At 45.3% G+C, this 14,187-nt stretch overlaps 1 protein-coding gene across 1 annotated transcript; it reads left to right on the top strand.

The window, feature by feature from the left end:
• Positions 1 to 2,285: 2,285 nt before the first annotated feature.
• On the top strand, positions 2,286 to 13,277 carry LOC143961554 (motile sperm domain-containing protein 1-like). Its single transcript, XM_077470862.1, has 6 exons — positions 2,286 to 2,436; positions 6,166 to 6,444; positions 9,642 to 9,717; positions 10,769 to 10,980; positions 11,058 to 11,222; positions 12,870 to 13,277. Exons 2-6 carry the CDS (start codon positions 6,249 to 6,251, stop codon positions 12,899 to 12,901), a joined length of 681 nt encoding a protein of 226 aa, XP_077326988.1. The 5' UTR covers positions 2,286 to 2,436; positions 6,166 to 6,248; the 3' UTR covers positions 12,902 to 13,277.
• Positions 13,278 to 14,187: the final 910 nt, after the last annotated feature.

Here is a 14,187-nt window from a genome sequence, read left to right as displayed (position 1 = left end):
CTGGCATGTTGAAAACATGAAGGACGGTTCTAAGATTTACTGAAAATATGGAGGAGGATCGCATGATGTACTGACATGATGGAAACATGGAGACGGGTCCCATGATTTACTGACATGCTGAAAACATAGAGGAGGATACCATGATATACTGTTGAAAACATGAGGGAAAGTTCCAAGATTTATTGACATGATAAAAACATGGAGAAGGATCCCATGGTTTGCTGAAATGCTGAAAATATGGGGGGAGGGTCCCATGGTTTATTGACAAAATGAAAACATGGAGAAGGAGCCTATGGATTTGACATGCTGAAAATATGGGGGAGGGTCCCATTATTTACTGACATGCTGAAATCATGAGGGAGAGTTCCCAGATTTATTGACATAATGAATACATGATGAAGGATTCCATGGTTTGCTGATACTGATAATATGGAGGAGGGTCACAAGATTTACTGACATCCTGAAAACATGGAGGAGGATCCCAAGATTTAATGGTATGCTGAAAACATGAAGGAGGTGTCACACGATTTACTGATATGCTGAAAATATTAAGGGAGGATCCCATGGTTTTTTGACATGCTGAAGATATGGGGGGAGGGTCCCGTGATTTCTTGAAAACATGAAGGAAGGTCACAAGATTTACTGACATGCTAAAAACATGAAGGATGATCCCATGATTTACTAACATGCTTAAAAAATGAATGATGATCCCATGATTTACTGACATGCTGAATTTGTTTTAGGTGGTCCCAGTATTTACTGACATACAGAAAATATGGAGGAGGATCGCATGGTTTACTGACATGATGAAAACTTGGAGACGGGTCCCATGATTTACTGACACTCTCATGATTTATTAACAAAATTAAAACATGGAGAAGGAGCCTATGGATTTGACATGCTGAAAATATGGGGAGAGGGTCCCGTGATTTTCTGGCATACTGAAAACATAGCGTAGGATCCCATGACTTACTGACATGTTGAAAATATGAAGGAGGGTCACATGATTTGCTGACATGCTGAAAACATTGAGGAGGATCCCATGATTTACTAACTTTCTGAAAATATGAGGGAGAGTTCCAAGATTTATTGACATAATGAAAACATGGTGAAGAACTCCATGGTTTCCTGACATGCTGAAAATATGGGGGAGGGTCACATGATTTATTGACATACTGAAAACATGGAGGAGGATCCCATGTTTGCTGACATGCTGAAAATATAGAGGGAGGGTACCATGATTTACTGCCAGTGAAAACATGTAGGCAGATCAGGTGATTTACTGACATGCTGAAAACATGAGAAGGATCCCAAGATTTAATGGCATGCTGAAACCATGGAGGAGGTGTCACATGATTTACTGACATACTGAAAATATTAGGGGAGGGTCCCATGGTTTGATGACATGCTGAAGATATGGGGGGAGGATCCCATGATTTACTGACATACTGAAAACATGAGAAGGATCCCATGTTTGCTGGCATGCTGAAAATATGGAGGGACGATCAGATGCTTTACTGACATGCTGAAAAGATCAAGGATGATCTCATGATTTACTGACAAGTGTAAGGCATGGAGGAGGGTCCCATGAGTTACTGACATGCTTAAAACATGGAGAATGATCCCATGGTTTTGACATGTTGAAAATATAGGGAGAGGGCCCCATGATTTACTGACATAGTAAAAACATTGAGGATGGTCACAAGGTTTGGCGACATGCTAAAAACCTGGAGGAAGGTCACAAGATTTACTGACACGCTAAAAAATGTGTGCTGGTCCCCAGACCTACTGACATCATGAAAAGATGAAGGCGGGTGCTATGATTTACTGACATGCAAAAAAAGGGAAGACGGTAAAATGATTTACTGACATACTGAAAACACCGAGAAGGATCCCGTGATTTACTGATAGTCTGAAAACATGGAGGAAGGTCCCACGATTTACTGACATTACATGCAGAGGTGTTGGGTGAGGATACAGGCACATTATTTTACTGACATGTTACAAATATAGGGGAAAGTTACATGAATGACATGCTGTGGTCACACCATTGTATGACATTCCTCTGTTCTCTTATGGGGGAGGGGGAGACACTGACTAGCTATGAGGGGGGTTATTACATCATGTAGCCCGCTCTGATCTCATCTCTATGAGAAAAGAATGTATCTACACTGTCCTCCATTTTGTTGGAGACAATCACACTTCGCCCTCTACATTTCGGTCTCCGGGAGAAAAGAAAAAAAGTCTTCCACCGAGCCAGGACCGATCACATGACACGACAGGGGCGTAGCTTTTCGCTCTCTGATAGGAGAGGCCTGTTCCAATCAGATGTTCGTATTCCTCCCCGCCCCCTGCCGTGCCGCCGCTGACGGACAAGCGCTGTGTCCAATCAGCAAACAGTTCAGGAAGAGCAGGAAGAGGCGGCGGAGGGTGCAGGTAACAGTGCGGGGACCCCCGACACCTTCCCCTAGGGAGGGGGGCGATAGCCCTGGGGCATGCTGGGAGTCAGCTCGGTGACGTCACCCCATATCGCGGCATGTGTAGAGAGACCTTCCTGATGGTCTACCACCTGTGGGCGGGGCCTGGAGGGGTTGTTATTGTGTTTGTGTTCCCAGCTCCGCCCACAACCCGGGGAGTCTCACTAAGCCGGACTCCCCGCCAGCAGAGGGCGCCCCTCTCCACCTGTACCCATCACAGCAGAGAGCAGGCAGCTTCCAGCAGAGGCTTCTCACCCAGCATCACTTAAAGGGGACCTCCACCTACAAATACCACCTCCTGTCGCCTCCCTCTCACATGGGAGGGGCGGGGCCAAACGCTGGGGTGTGGGCGGAGCTTAAAGGTCTGCTCCAATCATAATATATAAATAATAATATATGTTAATGTGTGTATATATATATACACATACATACATACACACACATATTAACCACTTGCCTACTGGGCACTTATACCCCCTTCCTTTGATCACCTCTGGGGTTTTTATTTTTTGCGCTATAAATGAAAAAAGACAGAAAATTTTGAAAAAAACGCATATTTCTTTGTTTCTGTGACAAAATTATGCAAATTATTAATTTTTCTTCATACATTTTGGCCACAATTTATACTGCTACATATCTTTGGTAAAAATAACCCAAATTAGTGGATATTATTTGGTCTTTGTGAAAGTTAGAGAGTCTACAAGGTGTGGTGCGAATCGCACAAAATTGATCACATCTGATGTACTGGTGGCCTATCTCGCTTCTTGTGACCCGAACAAGTCAGGAAAGTACAAATACCCCCCAAATGACCCCTTTTTGGAAAGTAGACATTCCAAGGTATTTAGTAAGAGGCATGGTGAGGTTTTTGATGTTGTCATTTTTTCCCACAATTCTTTGCAAAATTAAGATTTTTTTTTTCCACAAAATTGTCATTGTAATAGGTTATTTCTCTCACATGGCATGTGTATACCACAAATGACACCCCCCAAAAACTTCTGCTACTCCTCCTGAGTATTACAATACCACATGTGTGGGACTTTTTCACAGCCTGGCCACATAGAGAGACCCAACATGCAGGGAGCGCCATCACGTGTTCTAGGAGCATAAATTACACATCTAACTTGTTGACTATTTATTACTCTTTTGAAGGCCCTGGAGCACCAGGACAATGACACTGATACGTATCACTGATGACACGTGACACTGATGACAGATGGCACTGATGACAGATGGCACTTATACGTGGCACTAATGACAGATGGCACTTATACGTGGCACTGATGACAGATGGCACTAATACGTGGCACCGATGACAGATGGCACTAATACGTGGCACCAATGACGTGTGACACTGATGACAGATGGCACCGATAAGTGGCATTGATGACACGTGACACTGACAACAGATGGCACGTGACACTGACAGGTGGCACTGATGACAAATGGCACTAATATGTAGCACTGATGACAGATGGCACTATGTGGCACTGATGACACGTGGCACTGATGACAGATGGCACTGATGACAGATGGCACTGACAACAGGTGGCACTGACAACAGGTGGCACTGGGGACAGATAGCAATAACAGGTGGCACTGGGGGCAGGTGGCTCTGGGGAGGATGGCACTGGGAGAGGGTGGCACTTTTTTCCTTTTTTTTTCTTTTTTTTTAACTTACGGCCGCTGCAGCCGTTCATCTGTCCCTTCTCACACGCTGTCTGTGTGAGGAGGGAGAGCGGCGCTGAGAGATGATCTCATGTTTACATATGAGATCATCTCACATTGGACACGCCGATCGCGCTGTAAACGGCCGCTGTGATTGGCCGTTTACAGTGATCTGTGACTGGCTGTGTCCAATGGACACAGCCAGCACAGAACTTCCCCGATGCGCGCTTGCGGGAGCGCGCATTGCGTAAGTAAACAGGAGGCCGTTCAGGAACGGCCTCCCGGCAGTTAGCGTCCGCTCTGTAGCCGTATTTCGGCTATAGGGCGGGCGCGAAGCAGTTAATAGTAGTAACATATGTAATAATAACAAATGATATATATTTATTAATATATATATAAAAACACTATTAATATATCTAATACATAATTATATATATATATAATTCTATTATATCTAATAATAAATAAAATGTATATTAATAATAATAAATCATAATAAATATATATATATATATATATATATATATATATATATATATATATATATATATATATATATTAATAATAATAATATTATATCTAATAATAAATAATATTAGATATTATTAATCAAATCATTCTCTGCAGCTATTACCTTTTTTTTTACCTTCCCCTCACTTTAGAATGTAAGCTCTATGAACCGGGCCCTCCTGTACCCTTTGTATTGAACTGTACTGTAATTGTTTTGTCCCCCCTATACATTGTAAAGCACTGCATAAACTGTTGGCGCTATATAAATTGTGTCTTATAATAATAATAATTATTAATATTATATATACAAACAAACAATAATCTTCCCTCGCAGGGGGTTCCACCATCACTGTATAAACAAACTATAGCCTCCTGGCTTACTATCAGCTTCGTGCTGTTTTGGTCACAGGCCACATCTGCCTGCTACAGACATACACACAGGCTGCCACCTGCGGTCTTAGCCCTTGTACGCACGGTTGGAAAATCCAACGGAAAATGTCCGATCGGAACCGTGTTGTCGGATAATCCGATCGTGTGTGGGATCCATTGGACTTTTTCCGTCGGAATGTCCGACCAACAAAGTTTGAGAGCTGGATATAAAAATTTTCCGACAACATGATCCGATCGTTTGTAGAGAATTCCGATCGGACAAAGTGCCACACATGCTCAGATCAAATTCCTAGACCAAAGCTATTGGCTACTAGCCTGAACGTATTCCCGTCGTAACTAACGAACGTCATCACGTTCCGAACAATCGGATTTTCCGACAACTTTGTCCGACCGTGTGTATGCAACACCAGTTTCGGACAAAATCCGTCAGAAAAAGATTTTTTCCGACGGATTTTGAATGTCCAAACGTGTGTACGGGGGCTTAGACTCCGAGACCTCCTGTCTCTTTCTCCTGTAGCCGTCTCCTACTGGGACTCTCCCGACCTCCTGGGCCAGACTTCCTGTCTGCCAGGCGGAGCTGTCTCCAAGTCTGAGCCCCCCGACTTCTATACCTGGGATGCTTATGAACCCAGCCCACAGGTGTGTGATTAGTATTCCTGCCAAAATCAGGCATACACTGCTCATATGCACCTGTGACATGGGGTCGCATCTCTACTATATATAGATAGATAGAGATATATATATATATATATAAGATAGATATATAGAGATATATATATAAATTAATAGTATATATAAATATTAATTAATAGTAATAATAATAAATAATAATATATCTGATAATAATAAATTAGATTAAAGTAGCAAGATCGGGGGTTGACGTGGGTCAGAGGTCACTTTTTTTTTTTTCCCAATTAGCAACCGTGTGTTTTAGGCCCCTGTCGCGCCTATGGGGGCGCGATGGCTCACATGCATTTTTTTGTGCTGTTCCCACTGCGTCACGATTAAGGCAGCCGATTCAAAAGGTATAATAATAATAGTGTGTGACTGTGGGGGGACATTAGAGTGTAAGCTCCTCTGGTACAATGACTAAACGATTGACCCCTCTCTCTCTCCTGTACAGTGTCCTGTCTGCAAACCCCCCATCCCGTCTCTCTCTGGTTGCGGGGATGTGATGTGACCAATGTGCAGCGTATGTAGCCGGCCATGCACAGGGTTCCCGCCCGAGGGGAAGAAGATGAAAGGAGGACGACCCCCGAGGCCTCTTTGCCTTCCGGCAGCCGCTCCCCCCTCCCCGTCTTCATCTTCCCGCCCTCTCTGGATTTCTATGCCGATGACCAGGCCAGCCACAAACAGGTGCTGACCCTGTACAACCCCTTCCCCCGGGTGCTCCGCTACAAAGGTGAGACTCCGCATTACCGCTGCTTGCAGTGCCGGGGTTTCTTTATTTTGTGTCCTCCCATGCCCGTAAGGTTCTTTCTCCGTAACGCGTCTCCCTGGTTATTTATCGCAGCCTCTGCACCTGACACACGCCTGAACTCTGTGGCAGGTACACCCCTCCCCCACCGCTTGAAACATGAGACTGTCAGGTCTGTGCAATCCCCCATATCCATCACAGACATAATTTTTTGGGTCACTGGCCTTTGTCGAGTAATATCAGCCTCAATTAATATGGGAGCTGGTCGGTGGCACTTACAAGAACACTCAACTGGCGTATATTTAAAAAAAAAAAAATTAGAATAGCTGTAGGTCAATCGAAACTGCGTGCAAAGTAATTGAGTGTGAATGGGGCAAAATATAATGTTATCTGGTTTTATTCTCTGCCGGTCGAATGTTATTTATTGAAGAAATAAAAAATATTAAATGGGGAAAATACTGCATTATGGCCAGTAGAGGAAGCTGAGGAGCATACTTATTTTGTATGATAGCGCCATCTAGTGGCCTTAATGCCCTTTCCCCCCCATTCACACATTCACACCTTCACACCATAGGGAATATAGCCTGAGAATATAAAATTTTGCATTTGCACAGAATAAGATAACATGTAGTTTTGATGAACGGAAAGCTGTTTTTTTTTATAAATACACATGTATGTAGCGGTAGCCTTAGAGAAAATTATGGCGAGATTTCCCTTCTAAATGTTTTTTTTCTTTGTCTGAATTTCTCACTTCCTGTTCCTCCTCAGTAAGCTGTTCAGTAAGCTGTTCTGGGTGACTAAACACCGCTCAGATGATGGTGTGAAGTTTACTGAGGAGAAACAGGAAGTGAGAAATTCAGACAAAGAAAAAAAAACATTTAGAAGGGGAATCGAAGGAAAAGGTAAGTGAACCAACAATACACTAGCTTAAAGGAACCTATTTAGAAAATAAAAAACTTGGAGTTTTTCTTTAAATATTACTTTTTTACACGTTCCCTGGTATAGTGAGGCACTGGTGACGTAGCATTCACAGATGAATCCTGGGAAGAATACGTGCTCTCCAGGAAGATGTTGTTTCTTAAAGCGGAATGCCGCCGTTTTTTTTTTTTTTTAAGTCAGCAGCTACAAATACTGAAGCTGCTGTCTTTTAAAATATGAACACTCACCTGTCCAGCGTGCCCGCGATGTCTGTCGCTCGGCTCTCGGGTGCTGCCGCCGCCATCTTCGCTATGGGAATCAGGAAGTGAAGCCTTGCCCATGTGTTTCCCAGCAGACAGTGGGGAAGGGACAGGATGTGGCGTAAATACCCGCAGATTCTTCGGCTATCTATGCCTGGAAATGGGTGCAAATACCTGTATCTGCACCCCCCGCCCCCCTGAAAGGTGGCAATTGTGGCACCGGAGGGGGGGGGAGGGTTCCGATGAGTGGAAGTTCCACTTTAGGGTGGAGCTCCGCTTTAACACTTTTTTTTGGGTAATGTCATATGGCTGATGACACACATAAACCCCCAGTACCTCTTCTTGGCCACAAGATGTCCTCAGTCTTCCAGGTGGAAACAACACCCAGTGCCACTTCCGTTTGGAAGCCGGTGAGTGCAGGGTGTCATGGCTCTGCCCCTGGGGCATGGAGTCCCAAGCTGAGCTCCAAGCTAATTTTTTTTGTAAGCCAAAAACAATTCCATAGCTCAGCTATGCAGTGGGGCTGGGCCCACATTGTACGAGTTAACTGCTTGTTTTTTTTTTTTCTCTCTAGAGGGGAGGAGAGCAGAGATATACTTACCTAATCCTCCAAAACCAGTCTGGCCCCCCCCCCCCCCCTCTAGCAGTCTTGAACAGTGGACTGTTCCAGACGTCATCACGGCCAGAGCACACTCCATGGACTAGGAACAGTCCACTGCTGGGCTGTGGGGGAGCGCCATTTTCTGAAAGTTTGAAGGAGTATACGTTTTCAACTCACCCCTAAACAAAATGAGCAGTTGACCCGTGCAGTGCGGCCACAGCCTCAGTGCATGGGAAATGTTTTCTTTGCCCAGAGTTGGGCTTTAAAGCAGCATTCCCACAGGAAAAACTTAAAAGTCAGCAGCTACACAATACTGTAGCTGCTGACTTTTAATATTTGCGTGTCTTGGAGTCCAGCGATATCGGCACCTCAGCCGATGTTTCCATCAGCTCTCGGGTGCTGCCGCTGCCATTGTCTGTAAGGGAAACTGGCAGTGAAATCTTGCAGCTTCACAGCCGTTTCCCTACTGCGCATGCACAAAGCATGCTGTGCTTTCTCAATGGCCCGGCGGCGAGGGAAGGAGGAGGGTGGCTGAACTGCACCCGCTTCCCCCTCCCCACCGAAAGGTGCCAAATTTGGCACCAGAGGGGGAGGGGGGGGTCAGATAAGCGGAGCTTCCAGTTTTTGGTGGAACTACGCTTTAAGTACTTTAGGACTAGCAGCCATGTACCCCTATTGGATGGACCGAGTGTTACAATGCAACTACAGGGTTTTCGATGTGGCGTAAAGATAAAAAAACATACACAAAGATAGCATGGAACTCCGCGCTAAAAACCTAATAGTTGCAACAATAGTTTACAGATAATCATCACTCTTGTCAGTAATATAAAAAAAGCCATAAGAGGAATATATAATGGAAAAGAGTGAATCTTGATAAAATGTTCTGGGGGGGGGGGGGGTGGTGAACTCCTTTGAGTTAGTCGTGGATGAAGGAGGCGTGGCCCTGCTTCCGAAACACATTCTGATTGGCCAAATACAGTGGCTCCCAGTTTTACAGCTCCCGGATCAAATCCATGGCACGATAGGCCACGCCTCTTATTACTGAAAAATTCTCAGATCAGGGCATTTGATCTGCAGTAACATCTGCAACATTGTGACAGATTGCGATAATAATCTGCGACCGGGTTCTGCAAACAGACCAGACTGACACTAGGTCCCTACCGGAGCAATCACAGCAGGGTGCATAGATATACTACAGAGTAAAAAAAAAATGGGCCTTGTAGCAATCAATCAGTTCTCCTTTAAGGAAGTGTGTGTGTGTGTGTGTGTGTGTGTGTGTGTGTGTGTGTGTGTGTGTGTGTGTGTGTGTGTGTGTGTGTGTGTGTGTGTGTGTGTGTGTGTGTGTGTGTGTGTGTGTGTGTGTTCTCCATCCTCCCATAATGCTCTTCTCTTGTCTCTGGCAGTTCTCTCGACGGCCCCCCTACGGTACACAGTGGTGGATGCTGAAGGACTGGTCAAGCCGAACTCCTGCATTGACATGTGAGAGCAAATCACCCAATTACATTCCACTTCCGATCAGTCATTGGTTTCCAGTTTTACATAGCTCTGACATATACAGCAGTGCTGTACAGAGAACACTGAACCAGTCACATCAGTCTCTGCACCAGAGGAGCTTACACTCTAATGCCCTCCCCCCCACAGTCACACACTATTATTATACATTTATATGGCTCTGACATATACCGCAGTGCTGTACAGAGAACACTGAGCCGGTCACATCAGTCTCTGCACCAGAGGAGCTTACACTCTAATGTCCCCCCCACAGTCACACACTATTATTATAATGCCTTGTACACGGTCGGACATTCCGACAACAAAATCTGTTGGATTTTTTTCAGACGGATTTTGTCTTAAACTGGTGTTGCATACACACGGTTGGACAAAGTTGTCGGAAAATCCGATCGTTCGGAACGTGATGACGTTTGTTCGTTACGACGGGACTACGCTGAGGCTAGTAGCCAATAGCTTTGGTCTCGTAATTTGATCTGAACATGCGTGGCACTTTGTCCGATCGGGAATTCTCTACAAACGATCAGAAAAAGTCAGATCGGATTTTTTTTGACGGAAAATTTGAGATCCTGCTCTCAAATTTTTTCAGACGGAAAAAGTCCGATAGAGCCCACACACGATCGGATTTTCCAACAATATAATCCAATCGGACCTTTTCCGTCAGAATTTCTGACCGTGTGTACAAGGCATTATACATTTATATAGCGCTGACATATACCGCAGTGCTGTACAGAGAACACTGAGCCAGTCATATCAGTCTCTGTACCAGAGGAGCTTACACTCTAATGTCCCTCCACAGTCACACACTATTATTATTATACATTTATAAAGCTCTGACATATACCGCAGTGCTGTACAGAGAACACTGAACCAGTCATATCAGTCTCTGAACCAGAGGAGCTTACACTCTAATGTCCCCCCCCCCACAGTCACACACTATTTTCATACATTTTTATAGGTTTAGAGAACACAGATAGAATATACAAATCCTTTGATGTCATCTTTCTTCTTCTTCTTTCAGAGTCACCCGGCACCGTGATATCCGGGCTCGGCATTACGGGAGCGCAGACAAGTTCCGGGTGGAGATATGGGAAGAGGGTGGAGGACGAGGAGTGGGAGGGAGGAAGGACATTCCTGCCACACTACATCTGACCAGACCCCAGTCCAGAGAGAGAGGAAGCAGTGAATCGCCCAAGTGGCACCCACCTTCCCACGTCTTCTCAGTGCGCCATGGTAGGAGAAATACATTTGTATGGTTGGACTAAAGAAGAGGGAGCTCGGGTTATAACCCTGTATATTTCTCTCCACAGGAGTCCCACGCCCGCTGTCCCCTGGCCTGTTTGGGCTGTACATTCTGGTGGGATTGGTATCTCTGGTGGTCCTGATGCTTCCATTACATGGTGACCCCCGGAGCTTCCTCCATGAGAACCTCCACGTGTCAGTCATCCAGAAACTTGTCGCTGCTTACGTGTTAGGTACGAACCTAATAATTCAGTCTCTACTCAGTCTTCTCTGTCTACGATCCTGTCTCTGTAGATTCCCCTCTACATAAGCCAATCTCTCTAAAAGAGCCTCCTCTCTATGATCCCATCTCTCCAAAGCATCCTCTCTATGTTTCCTTTGTCTCCAGAGAATAACCTCTTCTCTATGTTCTTGTCTCTCCAGAGCTTCCTCTCTATGATCTCATCCCCAAAGCCCCATCTCTAAGATTCCCTTCCCCAAAGCCCCATCTCTCCCTCTCTATGGTTCTCTCCAGAGCCTGGTCTCTGCAATCCCATCTCCCATGAGCTTCCTCTTTATGACTTCTCCAGAACCTTCTACTTATGAGCCATTCCTTCAGAATAGCACTCTCCAAACTGTAACCCGGGGCCGGGTGCAGCCCTTGGGGCACTATTCTACCCACTGACGTCAACAATGGGGCATAATTCCTGCCACTGATACCAACAATGGGGCATAATTCCTGTCACTGATACCAACAATGGGGCATAATTCCTGTCACTGATACCAACAAGGTATTGATGGAATTCCTTCCATCAATACCAACATTGGGGCAGAGTTCCTTACGTTGACACCAACAGTGGGGCACTATTTCTTCCATTGACACCAACAATGGGGCAGAATTTCTCTCATTGACACTAATGATGGGGCAGAATTTCTCTCATTGACACCGACAATTTGGCAGAATTCCTCCCATTGATACAAACAATGGTGCAGAATTCCTCCCATTGACACCAACGATGGGGCAGAATTCCTCCCATTGATACCAACGATGGGGCAGAATTCCTCCCATTGATACCAACGACAGGGCAGAATTCCTCCCATTGACACCAACAATGGTGCAGAATTCCTCCCATTGACACCAACGATGGGGCAGAATTCCTCCCATTGATACCAACGATGGGGCAGAATTCCTCCCATTGATACCAACGACAGGGCAGAATTCCTCCCATTGACACCAACAATGGGGCAGAATTCCTCCCATTGACATCAACGATGGGGCAGAATTCCTCCCATTGACACCAACGATGTGGCAGAATTCCTCCCATTGACACCAACGATGGGGCAGAATTCCTCCCATTGACACCAACGATGGGGCAGAATTCCTCCCATTGATACCAACGATGGGGCAGAATTCCTCCCATTGACACCAACGACGGGGCAGAATTCCTCTTATTGATACCAACGATGGGGCAGAATTCCTCCCATTGACACCGACAATGGGGCAGAATTCCTCCCATTGACACCGACAATGGGGCAGAATTCCTCCCATTGACACCAACGATGGGGCAGAATTTCTCCCATTGACACCAACGATGGGGCAGAATTCCTCAGAATTCCTCCCATTGACACCAACAATGGGGCAGAATTCCTCCCATTGACACCAACAATGGGGCAGAATTCCTCCCATTGACGCCAACAATTGGGCATTGTTTACTCCCACTAGACTCCATGACATTTTCTACTCCCACTGGCCCTAGTCCAGTCCCCCCTAAAGTCTGAAGTACAGTAAACTGGCCCTTTGTGTAGAAAGTTTGGAGACCCCTGCTCCAGAGACTCCTCTCCTTGATCCTGTTTCTGCAGATGCTCCTTCCCACCTCTGATTTCTTGTATACCCTCCTCAGGTCTCCTCACCATGGTGTTCCTACAGAGCTGACAAGATGGAGGACCAGAGATCCAGATGAAACGGGGACCAGCCTCAGAAAGTTGTTCACAAATTCCAGGGAGCACGCTTCCTACATGTGTGTTCATGTGTATTATCAACAAGACTTTATAACAACATGTACATACATGTGTGAATGTATTATCTCACCTCAATATACCATGGTGTCATCGCTATAAATGAACATCTCAGAGCCATGTAACCCAAATAATGAGACGCCGGATCTGGTGTATGTTGGGGGTCTTTTGGGATAACATAGTCTGTGCTAAATCATTCCCATCTTCTGTCAATTCATCCATGTAAATTGTCTATATGTACATTTGCTGTATATATGTCACCGTTACCGCCATAAACGTGGGTGATGTCAACATTTTCCGGGTGGATTTTATGTGAAGGATATATGCAGGTTATGGTAAACGATGCTAACATTCCAGGCCGTAAACGGCAGTATATCGCATGGTTATATCATTGCAATGCCTAATCTTCCACCTTCATTGTTGCTAGGTATTATGTGCTGGATCTGTATATATGAGGAATAGTGCCCCATCATTTGTATTGGTAGAAGGAATTGTGTTCCATTGGTGTCAATGGAAGGAATAGTGCCCCATAATTGGTGTCGGTGGGAGGAACAGTGTCCCATCATTGATGTCAGTGGAAGGTATAATGCCCCATGATTGTAATCAGTGGGAGGAATAGTGCCCAATCATTGGTGTCAGTAGGAGACATAGTGCCCCATCATTGGTGTCAGTGGGAGGCATAGTGCTCCATCATTGGTGTTTGTGAAAGGAATAATGACCCATCGATGTCAGTTGGAGGAATAGTGTCCCATCATTGGTGTCAGTGGGAGGAATAGTGCCCCATTATTGGTGTCAGTGGGAGGAATTGTGTCCCATCATTGGTGTCAGTGGGAGGAATTGTGTCCCATCATTGGTATCAGTGGGAGGAATAGTGTCCCATCATTGGTGTCAGTGGGAGGAATTGTGTCCCATCATTGGTGTCAGTGGGAAGAATAGTGTCCCATCATTGGTGTCAGTGGGAGGAATAGTGCTCCATCATTGGTGTAAATGGGAGGAATAGTGCCCCATTATTGCTGTCAGTGGGAGGAATAGTGCTTCATCATTGGTATCAGTGAGAGAAATAGTGCCCCATTATTGGTGTCAGTGGGAGGAATAGTGCTTCATCATTGGTATCAGTGGGAGGAATAGTGTCCCATCATTGGTGGCAGTGGGAGGAATAGTGTCCCATCATTGGAGTCCGTGGGAGGAATGTTAGCCCCATTA

This window comes from Lithobates pipiens, unplaced genomic scaffold, assembly GCF_037356315.1.
Source record: "Lithobates pipiens isolate NorthernLeopardFrog02 unplaced genomic scaffold, aLitPip1_a1.2 Scaffold_8, whole genome shotgun sequence".
NCBI lineage: Eukaryota > Metazoa > Chordata > Amphibia > Anura > Ranidae > Lithobates > Lithobates pipiens.
This window is presented reverse-complemented; position numbering and strand designations above follow the sequence as displayed.